Source organism: Perognathus longimembris, chromosome 12 (genome assembly GCF_023159225.1).
Source record: "Perognathus longimembris pacificus isolate PPM17 chromosome 12, ASM2315922v1, whole genome shotgun sequence".
Taxonomy (NCBI): Eukaryota; Metazoa; Chordata; class Mammalia; order Rodentia; family Heteromyidae; genus Perognathus; species Perognathus longimembris.
The window spans coordinates 54,379,061-54,402,531 of record NC_063172.1 but is presented as its reverse complement, the minus strand read 5'-3'; the positions used below and the strand labels follow the sequence as shown (position 1 = coordinate 54,402,531).

At 39.3% G+C, this 23,471-nt stretch overlaps 1 protein-coding gene across 4 annotated transcripts in view; it reads left to right on the top strand.

Annotated features, from left to right (window-relative positions):
* The first annotated feature begins 1,128 nt into the window (after positions 1-1,128).
* The window catches only part of St18 (ST18 C2H2C-type zinc finger transcription factor), a 61,963-nt gene continuing 39,620 nt past the window's right edge, over positions 1,129-23,471 (top strand). For 2 of the 4 annotated variants that reach the window (XM_048358798.1, XM_048358796.1), the window contains exons 1-7: positions 1,129-1,309; positions 7,801-8,568; positions 12,188-12,322; positions 14,091-14,181; positions 15,256-15,363; positions 17,264-17,457; positions 19,835-20,046. In XM_048358798.1, coding sequence (XP_048214755.1) covers positions 1,138-1,309; positions 7,801-8,568; positions 12,188-12,322; positions 14,091-14,181; positions 15,256-15,363; positions 17,264-17,457; positions 19,835-20,046 — 1,680 coding nt within the window. In that variant the 5' untranslated portion in view covers positions 1,129-1,137. The remainder of the gene's footprint in view (positions 1,310-7,800; positions 8,569-12,187; positions 12,323-14,090; positions 14,182-15,255; positions 15,364-17,263; positions 17,458-19,834; positions 20,047-23,471) is intronic. The other 2 variants (XM_048358797.1, XM_048358799.1) reach the window with 2 other exon arrangements.

The following is a 23,471-nucleotide window of genomic DNA, read 5'->3' as shown; positions in this document are numbered from 1 at the left end:
TTTTGCATCTATTCTATATTCAAGAATTTGTTTATGGGTATAAAACAAAATTGTTTTTATACACAGGCCACTATCTTTGCATTGATGTTTGTTTGAGAACAGTTTAAGGACTTTGTCTGGTCAATAATATTGACTTACTGTGAATATTCAATCATCTCTTAAAAACAGAGCAAGTCATACCTTGTTACTTTGAGTCCAGGATCTTTTCTTCTGGAGTTTTTCATCTAAATATCCCTCATTTTTCTTCAAAGAGCATTTAGTAAATATCTCTCACAGACTCACTGACAGTGAAATCCCCTGGCCTTCATGGATCTTGCCAGGAGAATTTTTGTGTTAACTTCACACACAAAGTGAGCTGTGTTAATTCTGAGTAAGGTGCGTTTGGAAAAGCCATGTTGAAAGAGTCTCCCCAGGAGCATTTCCAAATAAAGCCATGTGATAACAGGAATAAGCATAAATGGTTGTCTATTTTTGTGAAATTCAATCTTATTTTTTTCTCCTTTTATTTGTTTGTTCTGGGTGCCAAATGAATGAGAATCAAAAGGCAGAATGCCATGTAGCATCTTCACAGTAATTTTTTTATGTGTGACTAGAGATAGGTTGATTGACTGTCCCTTCACAAATGGCCCTTTCATTCAAGTCAAAGCCCAAGACGTGTAGCATCTCAATTTTGATGTACAACTGTAACAGTGATAAGCCGTTTCAGGGGCAAACACCTATTTGAAAAATCTTGTGATTTACCTATACTGCTGTATGTTGTGTGTCTAGTGGTTTATTTTTCACATTAGCTGTTTCCTAGGATTAGCAAACCAGTGCAAATCTCATTTCATCCCTCCCTGGGTATTTAGTGTAGTGCCAAGCAAAGCACAGATTAACATATGCTTACTCAAGATTAAGGATGATTTTTTTAAAAATCTTCTGATATATAGTAAAATAGACTGTGTCCAGTTTGATATATTCTATGGATGGGCAATTTTTTGTTAGTGGCAGTGTGGCGAAGCATAAACCTCCAGTCAAAGGGTTCTAAAGGCTTTGGGTTCTATTTATACATGCAAGTCAATTGCCAAACAACACTGAATACTGTCTTAAAGTGTCCCTAATCTGCCCTGCTCATGCAGTGCTGCCTATAGCTGCTCCATGATGAAGAAGAGGAGAGCAGAAGAGCAGGCTCTGGGTGTCCCAGTCAATAAGAGGAAATCCCTGCTGATGAAGCCTCGGCACTACAGCCCAGACACCAACTGCAAAGGAGACAGAGAAGACAAGAGTGAGGATGACAGCCTCTTGGAAACAAGAGATCGCTCTGCTTCAGGTATAAGGAGGTGTGACCCAAACTTTATTCTGGCACCACAGACTGAGCCTTGACTTATGAAGAACCTATGGTTGGTGTGATTGTGCAAGTATAATTGGAATTTAGAAGCAAATGAAGCATTTATTTCACTTAGTATTTATTTATGGAGGGTCCATTTTTTTATTAGTAACTGCTCAAGTCCTAAAGATAGAGAACAGAAAGTCTTTGTCTTGAGTTCATTTTGAACTATTGTTCATTCTGTGTGTGTATGCTGGTCCTGGGTTTTGAACTCTGAACTTGGGCATTGTCCCTGAGCTTTTTTGCTCAAGGCTGACATTATACCACTTAAGTTACACCTCCACTTCCAGCTTTTTGCTGGCTAATTTTCTCCCCAAGCTGTCTCTGAACCATGATCTTCATATATCGGCCTCAAGAATTACAGCCATGAGCCACTGGTACCTGGCCAGAGTTCATTTTTAAAAAACACTAGGCTTGCGTCCTTTAGAAGACAGTAAAAGATACCATGCTCTAAAGTTGGAAAGCTAATCAGATGGGTGTTAATTTCTTGGAAGAATCCTTCAAGTTACAGGTCATATTTAAGCTTTACAATATCTTTACAATGATTACATTCTATATAATAATTAATGATTATGGCATGTGTGCGTATATGTGTGCAAGTACATATGTGTCTATTTCTATATATACCTAAAACATGTATATTTTTATTAGTTTGTCAACATATATAGTATCATTTAGCCCCAAGTTGTAAGATAATAACAACATAAACTAATGCAAACGATTTTGACCTTAATATTTTCCACATATTTGAATAAATATTTATAGCAATGGACTATAGAGATAGCCTAAAAGTTCTGATCTTAGAGGCTTCTTCAGTAGGAAAATGACATGGAAAATGTATCACTGTGCCTATTATTTCTAAAATAAAGGATTTAAAGTACATTTAGGTAAATGTTACAGTTTGTTAATTCAGTTCTTCACTTGCTCACCAAACTGAGCTGCCTTTATATACCAAGAGAAATGTATTTATTATTTTGAAATTTTAGGTTTTGTTCCTCTTTAGTTCATAGTTACTACAATTTATCCCTGTGAATGACTAACTTCTATGAGCTGGAATATCACTGGTTGCTTTGTTCATAAGGCTGAAGTTGAGGAATATGAAAAATATCAAAAAATAAATCAAAAATCTTATGCTTGAATCACTAGAAACTTAAATTAGGTGGAATTGTGTTCTATTAAACATAGACACACTTTTTTCTGAATATGACTTTTTAGGAATTAACATGTGATTTGATATTTGAAAAGAAGGTATGACAGACAAAAAGTACCAATATTGTTAGGTCTAAATACTTCTTACCAATAGGATTATAGGAGTACTCATGAAGTTAATTTAAAATGTGTAAAATCATATTGACTTTGCGAATGCAAGTCTTAGATTAGATTCATTGTGTCTCAAGTCATTTTGGCATAAACCTAGTTAGAGATTCTGTGGTTATAACAACATAGTATTCTGAATGATATATGTAGAAGTAACTTTTCAAGCATTTCTGTATTTAGTATGTGGCTTAATCTTCACAGCTTATCTAAATTATGATCAGCTTTGATATATTTTAGCTTCTTGAGTTGGTCAGTTTTACTTGCTGATCATCTAGTGGCAAAGAAAGTTATTGAATCATTGTGGATAGAGTGAATGTATAATTTACCTAGCTATGTTAATTAGCCAAATATTTAAGAAAATGGGCATGTATTTGCCCATATTTTTAGAAGGCCCCTTAGGTCAAAGACTATTATCTGGATTTTAGACATTAGACCTTCTTTTGTATAATCATAGATAGTATTAGCTACCTGGATATATGTTTAAAATTATTGTTACACATTCAATGTTTGTGGAGATTTATTTGAAGGTTTAGAGTGGTTATTTTATCTTTAATATTAGAACTACCACTGATGATACGGAATATACTGAAGTAACAGTGATGGTGCTTATTTTCAGCACTTCATATATTTCAGAAACATATCATTTAGCACTGGAAACATGGCTCAGTGCTAGAGCACCTGACTACAAGAATGAGGTCCTAAGTTCAAACCCCAGTACCACCACATGTGTATTTGTGTATACACACACATATAGTGTAATACAAATATAATATTATAATTACATATTGTAATATTTTATCATAATATATATGTCCAAACTACAGTGCCACAAAGTGTGTCTCATTGGTCTTAGTTTTATAGATATGATTATTGAGGACCAAAGTGATACAATGAATGTTAACAGTTTTTAGGTATTAAGAGGAAGATAATTAGGAAATGGAAAGGAAAATTATTTATTATGTCTAAGATAACTGCACTCTATAATTTATATCTCTCTTGAAAGTCTATCTTTAAAGTATACATTAGGCTAAGTTTTGATAAAGTCAAATTGTGATGTAACAATTTCCAGAATGATCAGAGTACAGATATTTCTCTCAAATGTTCCACAGAGTAAAAATTGTAAGTTACCTTTAATCCTCCTTGAGTTTTACCCCTAACTTCTAAAAGTAAAGATTGCTTAACTAGTGCCCAACCCAGCAAAAGGACTTTACATTTAGCTATTAATTTACTCTAGGGACCCCACAGGACTTTACCTTGTCTGGTTTGGACTAATTGTATCTTCAAGTGGGGAGTTCAAAGGATGGATGACACAAACTACACGCAATACCCTCCCTATTTTTCAAAGAGATGCGGATAGACACCAAGGGGGATAGAAGAGAACATGGACAAACCACACAAAGATTCCTTCACTGGGAAGATATGCTGGCAAAGCACTACCAGTACATAACATACACACACACAGGCTGTCCTTGGGCAAATGGAAAAATGTGCGAGTCCCCACAAGGCTGGCTCACCCAAGCCAGTGTGCAGAGTCCCCAACAGCACAGCCAGATTCAGAATTCAGGGAAATCTATACCATTCACAAGGCCTGCTAGGTCATAGGATGTGGCTAGCTTGTGACAGAAGCTGAGATATAGAGTTGAAGCCATGTGGCCTGGGGTGAGTCCTTTCCTGGGTATCTGTGTGATCTTGAACAAGCCCTTAACTCCTAGGACTGCAGTATTCCTTCTGTAGAGTAGAAAGGATCTTTTTGTAGTGTTGTAAAATAAAGAATATAACACCAAAGATAGCAGGTTACTGTCTTATGAAGAACAGTAGCACATCCAGTCATTGGGTCCCTAGATCTTCTTCATTTTGAAGATGAAGGTCTGGGACTCAGAACACTAAGGACCTGACCAAGGTTATGCAGGCACACAGTTCTGGGCCGCCAGCATGCCCTAGACTGTGTATCTCAAGCTGTAGAGACCTGTACACTGAGCAGTTCTCAGACAGTTGCTGACCAAGACCATAGAAGGCACAGATGTACAAGTTGGGTTACTACAACTTTTCTCTTATAGACCCAATTCTTCTAAATGAAAGTCTGGATGGCCTTATTTTTGTTAACAATCCCTTGCTATTACTGCATTTAAAATAGTGTCTGGAGAGGGGAAGAGAGAGCCATCACTCACTGACAGCCTTTGATGTCTTTCTACAACCTTCACAGCAGGCATGCTTACAGGGCAATACTGTTGTCCTGCAATACATATGAGGTCTGTTTGGTAGGTGCATATAGCAGTGCCAGCATCAGAACTCAAGTCTAGGTTCCTCTGACTCTTCAGACAGCTATTCCCAAGGTAAAGGCATAGAGCTTATCCTCATGGTACCAAGAAAAATAAAAGCAGGCAGCTCATTGGAGAGCTTGGAGAAATCAGAACTTCATCACCGATCTGTCAGGTTCAAAGGCTAGATTGTTTTTTTTTCTTTTCTCCACAGTGAGGTCGAGAGAGAGGGGTTTGGGAATACACAAAGTCGATTTGTAGTTTGCAGAACATCCCTAGAAACTGGCACGTGTGACACACGTAGGCACCTCTGTCTGCAGGGCTCCTCTTTTTCTGAAGAATAATTAATAAATATTTTCTTTTAGCATATAACAAACAGTTGAACCAAACAATTATGTAAACTGGAAATGACCCAAAATGCAAGCAGTTGGCAGCCACACAGTGAAGTGCATTGTCGTGCACGTGTGCGAGTTTGTCACTCCCGCCTCTCTGGTGATCTGCACTTAATAGGAATATTTTAAACTATGTAGCTAAGCAACAGAGGTAATTGTTGCTTTCTAGAGCTTTTGTTAGCACTCTAACACAGCCCAAATATGCATAATTAGGTATAATGTCTATAAATCATTATTGTACACATGTGGGTAGTTAAGTGGAGTGAGAGAATAGTTCAATGAATTGAGCATATTCACTGAAAATGCTTTTTATTTGTTTTCTGTAGTTCATAATACTTTAAAATTATCATAACCCTTTACACTTTCTCTTAATAGCCAACCGTGATATTGAGAAAAACTTCATTTGCATTTTAGACTATGTTTAATATATTATTTAAACCTAGAGTTCCTCTGATATGAATTCAGAAGAGGATAGGCCCATCCTATCAAATATTGTGTGCTTGTTTACCCAGCCTCTTTTCTAGGAACTGAAATGTTAAATTTTTCAGTTTACGTTGAATAGATCCCAACAAAAGACTGCACCCTATAATCAGCATTATTTACAGGGGCTGGTGTTGTGACTGAATTCTTCCCTGCGTCCAAAAATGCTTTTAGTTACTATGGCAATATTTACTTGATCCTGGCAGTCCAGTGTTGATTTAGGGAGATAATTACCAGAAAGGAAGATGATGGAGATGTATTTTTGAGTGTCCTTGTCAGAGACAATGTTTATAAAAAATTAAATGAGACAAAAAAAGGCACATTGTCTTCTTCATAGACACCCTCTCCTGCAACCTCGAACTGAAGGCTGTGCTTTTCTTCCTTATAAAGGTGTTTATTAACACAGAATGTACTTCACTTGGTGTCTTTAACCATCTTTAAGGGAGTTTATTATTTCGTGTTTCCCATCCCCCACCTGCCTTTGAGACACTGAAATGGCCCTTCTTTTTGTTTTATTTGGGTTTTGTTTGCTTGGGTTTGGTTAGGTTTGAATTGTTGGGACACCGAGTACTTTTCACAGCCTGACTTGTGGGAGACACTAATTCATATGCCTGGGCCACAGCTGATGTCAACAAGGAATCCACACCCTGAGTTGATATGCTTTCACTGCCAGACTTGTACAAGCTTACTCTACATGTGTATATGTAACCTGTCACTGGAAGTGTCACTGTGAAGTGACACAGTAAGCTGCCCTGAGATGACCACCATCCCACAATATGTCCTGCATAGACTGCTGCTTGAAACCTCCTCTCAATCTTTGGGTACCATGTTCAAGACCCAAGAGAGCCCGGTATTTAACTCACAACCGAGTCATATTCAACATCTCCCAACCATTGCCTTTTCCTGTCTTCTACCCTTTTTATATAAACTCACACAAATATCAAAACCAGAAAGTGTGTTACTACTCAAGATATTATCTGATTATGCTAACTATCCCATTTGTGTTTCTTCTTTCAATATGGAATTGTAGTGTGACAATTGCAAAAGTAAATAATAAGTCCTGAGAGCTTCGGGATTCCTTTAGTTACCTCTGTGTAGACATATTTAGTATCTTAGATAGAATTTCATAAAATCTAAGAATTTTTCTGGGAAACTCCAGAGTAGAGCACATAAACCAAATAAGCTATAAAAATACATTGCCATGCTAACAGAAATCTAATGAACGTTTTTTGTACAATAAATAATTATGTGTATTCAGCTGCCTTTTGGTTGGCTAAGACAGCAAAATGTAAGAAGTACAGTATCACATTCAGGACTCTGTCATTAAGTATGGACCTCAACCTAGCTTTTAATATAATGAAAATCATAACTCATTTCCGTTTGTTTGTTTATTTGCATTATTGGGGATTGAACTCAGGGCCTCCTAATTTCTGGGCAAGCACTCTACCACTTGAGCTATGCCTCCATTCGCTTACTTTTAAGTTTGTATTTTCAGATAGTCTCATGACAACTTTCCCTGGGCTACTCTCTTCCTGACCTCCACATTCCAAACAACTGGGATTATAGATGTGCACCACCATGTCTGGCATAAAAATAGTTTTGAGGCAACTAGGCTCTATCATTCTATTTTAAGAGTCTCTATATTTTCCACTGTGTTTATAAAATGTAATAGAGATCATATATTTTATATCTGTATAAGTCTTTGCCTATACATATGTGTGTGTATACTTAAGTGGTGCAATTTCCTTAGAATATTGAGGATTTGGGGGTTTTTTTCTTTTGGAAGGAAGGGGGTTTGTTTGGTATTGAGGCAAGCTCGTGCTATACTATGTAATGTGCCTGGAGCTTGCTATATAGTACAGGCTGACCTCATGATCCTCCTGCCTCTGCCTCCTAAATTCTGCATTACAAGCATGGGCCATCATGACTGGCTGCCTTAAAATACTTTTAATCCTTGCTATTCACTATTGGTTTTCTTCTTCTATAGAAGGAATCCTATTAAAGCCTTCAGATGAGAACCTTAATTCAACTGCACAAGAACATGCCCCCCTGAAGGAAGATCCGTATGCATGTTATCAGGAGCTCATGGTCAAGTCTTTCCTGCACTTGGGAAAAATGGAAAGGAATGTGTCTGTGCAGACTGTAAGTGAAAACGTAAATGACAGTGGCCTCCAATCTTTAAAAGCCGAGCATGATGAAGCAGATGCGTGCTTTATGATTCACTCAAATGATGGAAGAGATAAACTCAGCTGTTCCCAGCCACCATTCTGTTCCTCTGATGACAGTGAAAGTAACTCTGAAAGTGCAGAGAATGGGTGGGACAGCGGCTCTAGCCTGTCAGAAGATGCCAGACCTCACAGAAGTGCAAAATACATGCTAGTGGATGATAAAAAAGAACTACTGGATGTTCCTGAAATTAAAACTGAAAGTGACAAATATATCCCTTGTGAGAATAGGTGTGATTCTGACACAGACAAGAGAGACCTACAGAATGCTCATGTGGAGTCCTTCCCTGAGATTGAGGAAGAAGATGGTAAGAGCCTAGCCACCACAACAGAAGAACCTCGTGACATGGAAAAAGCCAAGGGGAACCTAAGCTTGCTGGAACAGGCAATTGCTCTGCAGGCCGAGCAAGGCTGTGTTTTCCATAACACCTACAAAGAGCTGGACAAGTTTCTCCTGGACCACCTGGCAGGAGAAAGGAGGCAAACCAAAGTTATTGACATGGGTGGAAGACAAATCTTTAACAACAAACGTGAGACACATTTTTAATTTCATTTCAAAAGTAAAATAGCATTAGGGCTTAGGGGGAAAAGTTAGATTTAATTATTCCTTCCAAGAAGCTTTTGGCAAATTAATGCAATTTAAGAATTAATTCATAGTCAGAACCAATGAGCACAATGGCTCATACCTCATAATCCCAGTTATTCAGGAGACTGAAATCTGAGGATTGCAGTTTGAAACCAGCCCAATCAGGTAAGTCCTTGAGACTTGTCTCTAATCACCAAAATAGCTGATTCCAATGGTAGAGCACCAATATTGAACAAAAGAAAAAAACCTAATAAACATTTTCCAAGCCCAGAATTCAAGTCCTAGTACCAGCACAAAAAAGAATAAGTTATAATTATGAAATATGTCATTTTTATTTCCCCCTACTCTGTATTATTATCAGTTCAAGCTCATTCAGTTTTGCAGGGTCTTCACACTGGACAGAAATATTCATTGCATCTATTTCCTTTAATTGAACTGCTTTGTGAAAGAACATTATACCTTTAAAAGGTACTTTACTAGACATTATTAGAAGCATAATAGTACTTATTGGGCTTCAAATCATTTTATTAACCAAGTCAATTCTAGAAATGTACATTTTCTTTCCACTCTTTTTCTAGAACGATATAGCTGCTTTTGAGCTTCAAAATGATATTAAATCACTTATGATCCAGGCAGGATTCTTTGATCCTTCTTAGGATAAGTCTGGGTGTTGATGCCTTTATAAATATGTGTGTGTGTGTGTGTGTGTGTGTGTGAGAGAGAGAGAGAGAGAGAGAGAGAGAAAGAGCACTTTTGTGCTCAAGGCTCATGCTCTACCACTTAAGCCACAGCTCTACTTGCAGCTTTTTTGGTGGTTAATTGGAGATGAGTCTCATGGAATTTTCTGGCATCCAACCGTGATCCTCAGATCTCAGCCTTGAGAGTAGCTAGGATTATGGGCCACTTTCCAGATCTCCACTGGGATTTGAAGTTTAATTTTATGCAAGCCTGAAGATTAGCCCCCAGTGTTGCAATAAGTTGATTACACTATTGATACTAAGCATGTCCAGATTTGGGGTATCAGTGTGGATGGTGTCATCTTGTAATTTGTTGCCTGGTCTATGACATTCGTCCAGTCAAAAATGTGAACAATGACAGTTTATCAGGTATGAATGAGGACAGTCCCAGGCAAGCTCAGATGTAATATCACAGTGTTTAAGGTCAGCTTTATTGTGTGTCTCTCTACAAAGAGAAGAAAAGAAGAGCCAGGCTGGAGAGTTACCTCCAGCTCTCGCTCTGGCTTCTTATCATGCCAACAGGTTCTGCCCTCCAGAGCATTTCATCTGAATCTTTGTTTTGCCCAGCTCAGGAGAGACTCACAAACAAAGGTGCATGGTGGACTGTCAGTGGGCCGCACCTGGTCAGGAGCCAGGCTGCGTTATCTCCAACGCCCTCTCTTCTTCCCAAAGACACACTGCAGCAAGGAGGGGAAATGCTCCATGCCAGGCCTTTCAGTGTGTTTTAGAAATGTGGTCTCACCTGGACAAGCTCCAGGAGAGGAAGGGCATCAAAACCCTTGCTCCTCGCCTCCCTATGAATAGCACTCTCCTGTGTCAGTCAGTTCACTTCAGATTTGTAGGATTTTGACCAATGATCTACAGATTTTTGCATGCCTAAAGCAACTTGAAATTTCTCACTATGTGTAATTAAATAAAACAGACATACACAAAGTCATCGAACATACTTAATATGCCTTTTTCTCTCGTGCAAAATAGAGAATCATCTTTACTTCCATCTTCTTACTTAAATCCTGTCTTCACTGATAAGACCTGTTCACTCTTTACTTGAGTCTCCCTATTCTGTGTCCTGGCCCTTCCTGAACTGCTACTGCTGACTGTCAATTGAACAGCCTTGGCTCCTCCCCCTTTTGCTGAAACCATGCCCCCATATAATTGCATTACACACAGCGGGCTGTGTCCCATCTGCCCTGGACTGTATGTAATCTAACACCTGAGGTGACATGGTGTCACAAAGACATGTCTACTCTCAAAGCATAGTGCCCCCAGAGATGTCCATCATGTTTCACAACGGAGGCCTGGCCTTGGGGGCCTGCTTGGAGCAGAAGAACATGTGGCTGCACATCCTGGCAGCAGGAAGGACCCTTTTCCCTGTTGCATCAGCGGCAGTTTTGTGGGCAAGATCACATAGATTATTATGTTTGCTCTCAGCCTCAGATAGGCTCAATATTCCTGTTGCTTTGCATTCTCATTCCCACAGCCTGGCTGAGTCCACCTTGCTCCCTTCTCTGAGGGCTTGTATGTTCCTGCTAAAATCCGTAAATGCTGAGGGACACAATTCTCCTCCATTAGTTTCATCCCAGCACAAGACAGTGACAGTTTGTAGTATAAGACTGCATTTCTGTTTGATTTACCATCTCAATTGCTAATATACACATTTGTAACTAAGGCCCAGTTTAGTTTGGCCCTAACCTCATTAGTGTTCTGTTTTGTACTCATTTACGTTAGATATTTATATAAATAACCTTTCATTGGCCGGGTGCCTGTGGCTCATGTCTATAATTCTAGCTACTCAGGAAGCTGAGATCTGAGGATTGTGATTCTAAGCTACCCCAGGCAGAAAAGTCCCTGTGAGACTCTTATCTCCAATAAACCACTCAAAAATGGAGACAGCTCCCAGGTCCTGAGTTCAAGCCTCACAACCGACAAAAAATAATAATAATAATAACCCTTTATCTAGCTCTCAGTATATGTCAGAAATTAAAACTCCCCAAGTTGTCTTCAGCCCTCCCTTTGGCAGGCTGCTGTGTCCTGTGAGTCTCATTTCCGCCAGGTTTCAGGCTCCCCAGAAGGCTGGGAAGACAGCAAGCGCTGCTCTACAGTTCCCTTTTCCACAACTTCTCTGAAAAGAACATTTCCTTTCCAAGACTACTTCCCACTGCCTCAATTTCTGTGCCAGTCATATCCTTACTGTAATCATTGCTCAGTGAGACTTAGTGACAGCCCATCAGGCTTTCAAGGACTTGGGATTTGGGGGGCTTTGGTTAGGCAGGCTGCAGCCATCCTGACTTCCTTCCGTCAGTTGCCCTGCTAGACCATCCCCAACCCCAGGCCACCTGCTGCCCGGGACCAGCCCACAGGGACAAAGTCAAGGAGGCCTTTTGCAGATGAATTCTTTGTTTTGTCCTCTTGAATCTGGCCTTTTCTAGACTCTTTGCATACTAGGAGGTGATTTGAGTTTACATAAATTCTTTTCCCTTTCTCATTTGCTTCATTTTTTTTTTTTTTGCCAGAGCCTGTCCATCCTCTAGCACAGGGCGATTTTTCATAAATGAGGCTTTTGCTACAATACATGACATAACAACTTAAAACCATCTCTATTTTAACAGTCCCTCGCCCCATGTCAGCCTTTGCTTAGAAAACTAAGAAAAATTGAAAATGTTTAATGCTTCCACAGGTGTTAGTTGAGAGTCTTTTTCAAAGCAATGTGGGAAGAATGTTGATGACGGCAAAAATGAATGAAGTGACACTGTCACTCGACAAGGCCACTCTACTGAATGGACAAGATGGAAAAATAACCAAATGAATCTCACAATTTCTCTGTAGATTCACCGAGGCCTGAAAAGAGAGAGACCAAGTGCCCCATCCCTGGGTGCGATGGCACAGGGCATGTGACGGGGCTCTACCCCCACCACCGCAGCCTTTCAGGGTGCCCCCATAAAGTGCGGGTTCCCCTGGAAAGTAAGTACTACTTATCTCCTGGAGACAGAGGTGACTTTTTACATGAACCACAGCATCACAACACAATCTGCATTCTTGGAATTCCAGTTTGAAATTAAGAATGGAAACAAAGCTTTCCTTCTGTACATTGAGCAATTTCCACCTAGTCATGGATTTTAAAACATAGGATGTAATCAGGTGCCAGACCTGTCCTCATAGCTACTCAGGAGACTGAGATCTGAGGATGGGATGGGAAGTCTGTGGAAGTAGAGCTATGGCTCAAGTAGTAGTAGATCACTAGCTCTGAGCAAAAATGCTTAGAGACAGTAACCAGTATCCAGGCTCTAAGTTCAAGCCTCAGAACTGGAGATTATATAAATATGAATGAAGAGAAAATTTGTACGACAGTAAGGCTGACAAGAGGCAATTGCCATTGAAAAGATAGTTTATTTCCATAGTTCCTAGAGGAAAGATCTCATCATACCCTAGTGTCTCATGAAGAATCCTCTAGGAGCAGGTTTAGGAGGAGCTGTGAGTAAAAGCCCCAAGTGCAGCTTCTGTGTGGAGTGCAGGCAAGGCAGGTTGCAGCAGGCTGGCTCAGGGAGTTCTACTGTATGAAGTTTCTAGTTCACAGGTCCCTGGCCCTGAGGTGATTAGGACAGAATTATCTAGAGTATAAGAACAAAATCAGGCAGTTGGAGTGTGGGCTTCAGAGTGATTGGCTAGCATTTTAATAGTTTATTCAGGAGGCAAATTATGTGATTTGGCAAACTCTGGGAGAAGCTGGTCCCCTTACCCCTAGGTCAGCAAAATCCCAGACACAAAAGCTTCAGAGGATAATAAGATATGGTTATACTCTGAGTATCAGTATAGTCTTTCTCCAGCCTGAGGCATGGCTGCCCTAAGCCCAGTGTTAGTTGCAGTGGATCACAGAGAAGGCACCATTGTACTCCTGGCTGCCCTCACTGTGGGAACACATGCTTCTCAGTGCCTTCTCAGTCCATCCAGTCACATCCGAGGACCCCAAGCCAAAGCAACCCACTCCCCAATCCTCCCTACAGCCCTAGTGTGAGCTGGGCCTAAGAGGTAAAGGGAGGTTCTCCCACCTTCTAAACTGCAAAAGACTGATAGGCTTCAGCCTTTTGCACCTGTTTATTGAGATACTCTGGGGCCATTCAATCTGGCAGAGATGGGAGAATTACAGAAACGCCTTTCCCAGTGTCAACCCTGCCTGCAAACTGACTTAGCAATTCCTCCCACTGCATTGCTGATTATACCCAGCTAAAATCTTGCCCATGGCCACTTGGCAGCCAAAGGTAGATAAACAAAGTAAAAATAAATTATAGGAAATAAAGACTACACGCAGAACCTCAAATTGCAGGGAAAGGATGAAATGACCTATATGACAAACAGTGTTCTCCATCTATCCCCCAAGGAAAAGCACCTAGAAATGAAAGGAAGGTGAGGAACTTTTCAGTTTAAGACTGCTAGAGTTAGGACCTCAAAAAAGCTAAGGAAGGTTCCTAAATTGACTATGAAAAGAATTGTCCCAAGTCTATGGCTATATATAACATGGCAGTCAAAGCAGTTAAAATATGAGCAAGCCCAGTGGATCTAATATCTGAAGTTCTCTGGTGAATTTATTTTTCAGTTTGACTCTGTCTAGGAGAGAGCATGGTGGGTTATTGAACTAAAGTTACTTGAATGTGGAACTGAGAAATGAATTTGTTGGTATGTGATATGTTTATAGGAAATTATTCTTCCCTTTAACATGATACTTTATGCTTAGTTCTTGCCATGCATGAAAACGTGCTCAAGTGTCCCACCCCAGGATGCACAGGAAGAGGGCATGTGAACAGTAATCGCAACACACACAGGAGGTAATTCTGACAATTTACTGATCATTTTACATTTAAAAATGTGAGTAAGACTTTTATTCATTATGAAAGTCGCTGCCTATGTTCCTACTTCAAATAGATAAGAAATATTCTAAACTAATTCACAGTTTTCACAGAAAATCACTCCATGATTTCCTTTCCAGTCTTAGAAATACTTAAATTATCTGTCAGTTACAATAATGAATTGATTATTTTTGAAGATGCTAGCAGTCATTGTTCATATAGTCAGAGAAAATAGGATATGTTCTCTTCTGTTCTGGGATCTTACCAGTGCAGTTTGACATTGGCAGGAACTGCTCATAGATAATCTTGGATCTCTTTCAGTAGATATTATAAAGGTACTGAAAATAAAAAAGGTACTGAAAGGCTTTCACTGTATAGTGGATTTGACTGCAAACCATGAACAAAAATGCCAAGCAAGAGCAGAAGACTCTGAACTCAAACCCCAATACCAGCACCACTTAAAAAAAAAAAAAAACAGCCAGATAAGAGGGGTAAACATTATTTTACTGAGAACTCAACTAGGATAAGGCATATATATGTGCATTATTCTAACTTAGGTACTGTGTATTTGCTAGTGTTTTTTGGTGAACATGAGATTTTCATGTGGTTTTATGTGTAGATTATATGAGGTGTAATTTGACTTAATAATCATTACCAAAAAACTTTATATTCCATACTTTCACATTAAACTAAGATATAAAATTCAGTCCCTAAAAATTCTCAGGTAAACCTGGGCGCTACCATGGTACCTTTGTAATTGAACACATTGTATTTACAATGAACACATTTTATTTTGACTATTAAGAATTTCGAAATCCTTTTGCTATTTCTCTCTTACATAATATTTTTATTTTTTAAATGAGTTTATTATCTTTCACCTCTGAGATGAGGCTGACAAACAAGTATTGATATTGTAGTCTGCAAAAATCTTTGGGAGCGTAACTGAACTACTAATATGACTTAATAAGTGCTAAGTTGGCTAGGAGGCCTGTACCAGAGAAAAACACATAATCACTCAAATTCACATTCTCCCATTTTTCTTTTTTGAAACAGTCTTTCTGGCTGTCCCATTGCTGCAGCTGAAAAACTGGCAATGTCACAGGATAAAAGTCAGCTTGATTCTTCCCAAACTGGGCAATGTCCTGACCAGGTGGTTCACAGGTATGACCTCTCAGAGAACTTGGAATGCTCTGTTCCTACCAAAATCCCATCCAACAGGGCCTCTGATTTCTTGAGTATCACCTTACTATGGTCCTACTATCCTACTGTTACTCTTGGCCACTAGGCCTGTGTGGGTAACTAGTAGGAAAGGGTAATCTAGAGAATGATTCTATGACACCAGTGAGCTATGAAACCCAGAAGTTTCACGTGAAGTTCATTCTTTGTAGAAGTAATACGATGCAGATGAACCTAAAAGGAATAAAATGTACAACAAGGTGTATGAATTAAACTTCAGAGACACAAATGTAACACATTCCACAGTCACATGAGCTTCACTATATGAGTGGTTTCACCTTTCCTACCTGGAGAAAATACCATTGTGAAAAAAAGAAAAGTACCATCATGAGCCCGTCACCCATTCAGTCCCATGATGGGCAGCTAGTAGCCAAATGTCTTCGTATATAAGCTCCCAAGTTGTTTAGTAGTTAAGAGGATCTTATGCCTCATTAATATGATATGCATGCTGATGTTTAATGTGGTGGTAGTTTGTACTCTACAGCAATATATTTGTAGGAAAAGTGATTTCAGGATTAAGAAAGATTAGATAACTTGTTAAAGAGTTACTGAAAAGCAAAACAGCGTTAGCATTAGGCATGTCAGTACTTCAGGATACGATTTCACTTATTCTCAAGTGAAGCTCAAAAATTACTGGATAAGTGGCTATAAGAAATCATAAAATGTGAGAGTTTTTCCCTTAGTGGATTGTGTGCAAGTACAAAAATAGCACTGTTTCATTTTGCTTACTTCTTACGAGGTAAATGTTGTTTTAGAGAACATATTTACAACTTTAGGACTCTAAAATTTTATCTACACAAAGAGACAGAGACAAAGAGACAGAGGGAGAGGAAAGATAATAATTAAGTACTCTACAAAGGTTTTACCTATTCCCAAAGAGTTCATTGCTATTTGAGCATCCTGATGGGCATCTTCTGTTATAAAACAAACGAAAGAAAAGTTTTTGATAATTGCCAAATTTTAAAAGCTATATTTGTTTATATCTTTTTATCTTTTTATCATTAGACAAAGGGGGGGATCATTTCCCCCTTTTAGCTAAAACTAGTGATTCACAAATATGATGCCCTGTTTGATCCAATGACAGTAATGCTACAGGAATATTAGTTCAGTAGTCGAGTCTTCTGGTGCCTATACTACCTCTGTTAGGCAGCAGACAGGATTATGATTCATCATGCTAATCTGATTAACTATTCCAGGAATCAGAATGTGCACATCTTGTCAGGGTCTTAATTGACATTGGTAATTATGTGGCACATTTCTCTGTGGAACTCAAAGTGCAAACAAACATCAAATATTTCTTCCTTCTGACCACTGCATGAGGTAAAGGCTAGATTGCCTCTTCCTACCTTATTTTGATGGTAGACAGAGACACAGTATACAGCAGCTCCATGACAGTATGATAACCCCAGGCAGAGCCAAAGCATCTCTTCATCTCTCCCAGCTCAGGAGCAACTACAACGTGTGCTATTTTCACACTTTTGTTTTGTTTTGTTTTTTTGCCAGTCCTGGGCCTTGCACTCGGGGCCTGAGCACTGTCCCTGGCTTCTTTTTGCTCAAGGCTAGCACTCTGCCACTTGAGCCACAGCGCCACTTCTGGCCATTTTCTATATATGTGGTGCTGGGGAATCAAACCCAGGGCTTCATGTATACGAGGCCAGCGCTCTTGACACTAGGCCATATTCCCAGCCCTATTTTCACACTTTTGATATTGTATGGTAACTGAGGGTACAGGCATGGCACTTTTTAACTATTGTAAATTCGGACACTGATACGTTTGTCAAGAGTTTCATTGCATTTCTTTTAACTCTTTTCTGTCTCTTTCCAGGACAAACTTAATGAAGCAAATTGAACTCAATTTCCGATCACAAGCCATCACCTCTCCCAGAGCTACCATGTCAAAAGAACAAGAGAAGTTTGGAAAAGTTCCATTTGATTATGCCAGCTTTGATGCCCAAGTTTTTGGCAAACGTCCCCTCATCCAAACTGGACAAGGACAAAAAACACCACCATTTCCTGAATGTAAGCTACAAATTCTAATTTTTATTTTTATTTCCTCCTAAAATGCTTCTTGTGTATGTTAGGAAGGGGGGCAGAAATGGGCTCAAATGCTTAATAACCTTCTCACAGCTCACAGGAGAGGACCTGTATTGTGCAGTGAAATCAAATAAACTGATCAAGGTTATTGATTTCTATATAAAAGCTACACTGGATATGGTGAATAGTTAAGAGACTAATTGTTCTACACATGTAATATTGTTGTTGAATCTAAGTACAGTAATTCTAAAGAATTGTTCAATTTGCATTAATCTAGCATTTGCATTTAGCTAAGATTAATATATTGAAAACTTTTATTGCTACTGCATTACATTGCTTTTTATTCATGTTAAAATGATGAATGTCAAAATACTATGTACTAATAAATGTCAAAATACTATGTAAAAAATGTTTATAGGAAAATCTTCTCCAAGCTGTAAGTGGGGAAAGAAAGGTGAAAATTTCAGAAGAAATTGAGTTGTTTAAAAAACTTCTTACCGCATTTACAAGAAATGTAAGAATTAATATGGAAGCTCTAATACTCCTTAATTCTAACACATCTATAAAAAATACTATAATTGAAAGAAGGTATAACATGTTTTTGCTGATACATTTCTTTAAGAAAACAGTTGTCAAGTATTGTAATGCAAAAGTAAGCAGGCAAACACGGAAGTGAATCCTATCCTGGAGTGACTTGTGTTCCTTAAGAAACAAGGTAAATTTATGCACTTGGAGTCCTCCATGGACCAGAAAGTATTTGCAGCCTCATAAACTAGTGACCTTCCTTACACCTTGCACTGGTTGGAAACTATGCATTTAGTTGGAGTACTATTTGCCTCTATTGTGTCAGTTGATCTGCATGTGCAGAGAGCTTGAAGATTGCATAAACTCAGCAATAAGGGTGGGCTGTAGCTCAGGTTTAGAGACTTGCTTAACTATAAGGCCTGAGTTCCACCTGGTACCTAAAAAATCAAGGCAGACTTGAAAGGTGTTTACTCATCAGTGATAAGTAAGTTATACTGCAAAAGGCAGTCTGTCCTATTTGTGCCAAAATAGGTCTCAATCAAATAACTACTGATAACTTGTTAGACTCAGAAAACACACACACACTTTTTTTTAATTTATCTAATTTTGTATAGATGCACAATTTTATTATATGTAGACATCATATACACACATGCATTCATGTATGCTTATTTCAGATAAAACTAGATAGTAAGATCATTATGTATATTAATACATTCAAAAATTTTATATTGAGATTGTGGAAATAATATCTCGACATACTTTAACTTTTCTTTTATGAAGAATATTCAAGTAATGAAAATAAGCAATACTTAACGAAAAATGAATAGCTAAACAATAAATTTTGAACGTTTCTCCCCATGAGCTCCTGTGCAGTTCACCAGCATTCCACTGAGGAGAACCATGGATCTCTGTCCCTCAGTGAGGCCTGTACCACTGCAGATGTGAAGTGCAAAGTCAGCCTTTCAGTTCACCTTGAGCACATTTCCTTCCTGTCCATTGCTTATCTCTGTCTCCTTGGTATTTAAAAAACAGCTCATTAAAGACTCCTCCATCTACTTAGTTCCATCTGTTTGGATGAAAATAACTTCTGGTTTAAGTATGGACCAACATATATATCATATAATAAAAATACAATTTTGTGTCTTCACATCAATTGCTGTTGTGAAAACAACTGTTGCATTTTTTCTGTTCTGGTATTGCAAACATACAGTTTGGCCTACACATACACACATGCCTTAAACTCTCTATAGTTCCTGGTGGGTTTTGACCATGTGTTTTTTGTTTTGTTTTGTTTTGTTTTTTGGCCAGTCCTGGGCCTTGGACTCAGGACCTGAGCACTGTCCCTGGCTTCTTTTTGCTCAAGTCTAGCACTCTGCCACTTGAGCCACAGTGCCACTTCTGGCCGTTTTCTGTATATGTGGTGCTGGGGAATCGAACCCAGCGCCTCATGTATACGAGACAAGCTCTCTTGCCACTAGGCCATATCCCCAGCCCTGACCATGTGTTTTTTAATCCACAATTTTTACACTAACATTTCCAGTACACCTGTCCCTGTAACAGTAGTTCTGGGAGTTTTGTCATAAGAAAAGTAAATGCAAAAAAAATATATGTCAAGAGAATAGGTATTTTTTTCTCAGCAATCATAGCATTTGATCTGTGAGCCTCTGTAAAAACCCATCTGAATAACCTTCATTTAACATAGCAGTGGAAATGGCTGAGGCTTTAATTTATCCTTCACATATTTTAATGCAAGAAGTTATATCTTTTAAAAAGAAATCTATTTAATGACTAAAACCATGTACATAAAATTGCTAATCAAATCTCTCTTCAACAGCAAAGCATTTTTCAAATCCAGTGAAATTTTCTAATCGACTGCCTAGCGCAGGCGCCCACACACAGAGCCCAAGCCGAGCCAGCTCTCATAGCTACGGTCAACGCAGTGAAGACTCCCCCATAGCAGCAGCTGCTGCCATCCTCAACCTTTCCACCCGCTGCAGGGAAGCCGTAGACATCCTCTCCAACAGACCACAGAGTCTGCGTGCCAAGGTAAGCCTGTCCAAGAGCCCAGAGGGTGGGCTGAACCACAGAATAAACTGCCTTTCATGTTCCTAACCACATTCACCACCACTCAGCCCCTCAACCCTGAAAGCAGCCCGTCCTGGCCTCAGGAAGAGGAGCCAGGCAGGCAAGAGCTTGGTGGGATCACAGAACACAGCCATGTACGTCTTGGTCCTTGGGTCCTTGAAGTTCTGAGCTAAAGTTTTGAGGTACAACTGAGCTATCGAAATTGGTGGAGGTACATTAATAGGCTTCTAAGGTAATTCTTATTATGAGGAAAATGGTGAACAGAAAAGGAAAATTGCCATTAAAATGAATCACCATGAAAGTTTTCAATATCTAAAAATCAAAGATAAGCTGGTTGCCCATGGCTTGCACCTATAATCATTGCTACTCAGAAGGCTGAGATCTGAGGATCAAGGTTCAAAGCCAGTCTGGGCAGGAAAGTCCATGAGATTCATGTCCAGTTAACCTTAGAAAATCAGAAGTGACACTGTGTCTCTTGAGCTCAGAGAGAGCACCCAGACCCTAAGTTCAAACTCCACAATCAACAAAAATAATAAACAAATAAATCAAGATGATAAGAAATATTGATTAGCCAGCACTGGTGGTTCATGCCTATAATCCTACTCAAGATTATGGTTCAGAGCTAGCCTTGAATGAAAAGTTAAGGAAGAGCACCCAAGAGCACCCAAGATCTGAGTTCAACCACATATAGAGTGTGCACATGCACACACACACACACACACACACACACACACACACACACACACACACAAGGGGGTAGGGGAAAGCAGGGAAGAAGAGAGGGAAAGAGGGAAGAAATGAAGGAAAGGAAGGGAAGGGAAAAGAAGGGAAGGGAAGGAAGAAAGATTAAATGGTTCTAGTAAAAATCTGCAAAATTGATGAGAGAACATTTGTTACTGCTCATGCTGTTGTCATGTGCCATGATAATCTAGTGCTCTGTGTTCTCTGAGGACATACAGTAAAACTGATACAGTAAATCAACACATGGTTCAAGGGATCTGAGAATAATGAGCATCTACAGACATACTGTCTATAAACCCCAAGAAATTTATCACATTTTTCAATATTCAAGCCTCTCCTTTCCACATATGAAAAGTGCACATGGACATGGTTGTGACTTAATGAACACACACACACACACACACACACACACACACACACACACACACACATATATATCCCAAGGTCTTGCCTTTCATCAGTGAGAGATTAAGTTTCTCCTGCTGGAGGCCCAGTGGTCCACACTGGACCTGGACTTTGAATGAGTTCAACCATTTCCTAGAGCAGGAGTCTGACACTATTCACTTAAAGGCTTCATTTGAACCATTTCCCTACTTAGATGACTGTAGCAGTGAAAATAATGTCTTCAGATATGTTTGATCCCATATTTTACCTTTGCTTTAAGTGCAACATTGCCTGAGTTAAACTGGAACCCTAAAATCTACATGATCAAAGCCCAGACATTTCCCCCTTTAAGAGCTGCCTATTCCTCTGTGGTCCGCTGCTCACCTGCTTTGTGCCAGGCCTTCCCGAGAGCAGGTAACACCATGCCATTGGGCATTAGACAGAAGAATTAGAATTAGCTCCTGGATGAAGCTGAGCCAAGTATACCCCAGGAAGAGCTGGTGGCCAAAAAACACTCAAAAAACAATTTTTCTACAAATGAGGTTCTTACACAAAGAGAAACATATCTCTAAAAATATTTACTAAAAAAATCATAAAGGTATCTGACTCCAAATTAATGACATGGTGAATGATTGGCAGAATTTTAAAATGTAACTTTATTTTTAAATTCATGTTTAAAAATCTGAGTGAATTTCTCCTTTCTTAAAGGAGTAATTCTAATAGGCATCAGGTTGTAGAAACCCTAAAATATTTATTTATTTTTGGTTTTATAGGATGTCCTGTGAGAAAAAAATATCACCAATTTTGTAATTATTAGTGTGACTTAAAGTACTGTAGTAACAGTTGAGGAATGGCTCCAACCTGCATTTGTGAACTCACCATAAAATTCTCCATCTTCCATTTAACTGATGATGCCAAGCAAAGTAACAAAGAAAGATAACTGAAATCTGAAAGATTTTTTTTCCTTATCAAAATACGTTCTTATGTTCCTGGTTAGAAATGTGGCTAATTGATCAGCATGTTTTGAAAATTCAAGCAATCAGTTCCATCTCTTCTGTGTTCATGCTCTGTGGCACACAGCCAGAGGACAGGAAGTCCTCTGCAGGCCCAGCCTCCAGCTGCCAACCAAGCCTGTGACTTGCAGAAGACAAAGCCCCAATAGCATGAGGAGAGTGAAAGAGATAAGAGAGGCACAGGAGCTGAAAACCATTTTCCTGTGAAAATCACCTCCTTAGACATGGTAGCTGTTAAGGTGGGATAAAATGGCCCCTACATGAATCTGTGCAGAGCTGTTGCCAGCACACAGGCAAGCGCACATTTACATGCCAGTCTGACAGTTTCATAGAATTCTTTCCTGCTTGGATCTTAAGAGAAGTGCTTTGTTTGGGGTTTCTGGTTTTGTTTATATGGTAGTACTGGGGGTGAAACTTGGGGCCTCCCATATGTTAGACATGCCCTCTACCATTAAGCTGTACCCCAACCCCTAGATCTCAAAATTACTAAAACATCAAAAACTATTTCTTTTAGCAAAAGGGAGAAAAGGCTAAGGTAATTAACCCTGAAAACTGGCCTCAGAGAGAGCAGTGCCCTGTGTGGTCAGTGTGGAGCTTTCTGCACCGTTCCCTCCACACCAAAGACCAGCCTGGTTCTCTGTGCACTAGATTGGATTTTTTTTTCATGGTAGGCTGTTAGTATGTGTATTTTTGATAACCCAAACCCATAGACTTCTTGAGTTTCTTATTTAGAAATATGCCGCTCTTCTTATTCCATGATACTGTGGCTGAGCATTAGGTATATTAGACATCTTCACAGATGTCTTTTGAATATACCAAGTAAGAGGTCTCTAAGTGCTAAACTGCCCTAGTCACAGCCAGTATTCAGCACCAGAGCCTGCTTCAAAGAGCTCATAAACCTGTAATCCTAGCTACTCAAGAGGCTGGGATGGGGAAGAACTAGTTCAAAGCCAGCCCAAGCAAGAAGTTCAAGAGACTCTGTCTCAACCAATAAAAAAAGCTGGGCATGGTGACATGTTCCTTTCACGCCCGCCATTTCTAAGAAGCAAAATAGGAGTCCACATACACATAAACAAAAGATAAGACTCTATTTCTATAACTAAAGCACAAGGGCTCAAATGGTAGAGCACTTGCTTGGTGAGCAGCACATCCTCAAGTTCAGTCCTCAATATCACCACCACCAACAATGGAAGATATTCAAGGATAAGCAGAATAAAGCAACAGTCAGTGTACCTTTTGGAGCTGCTC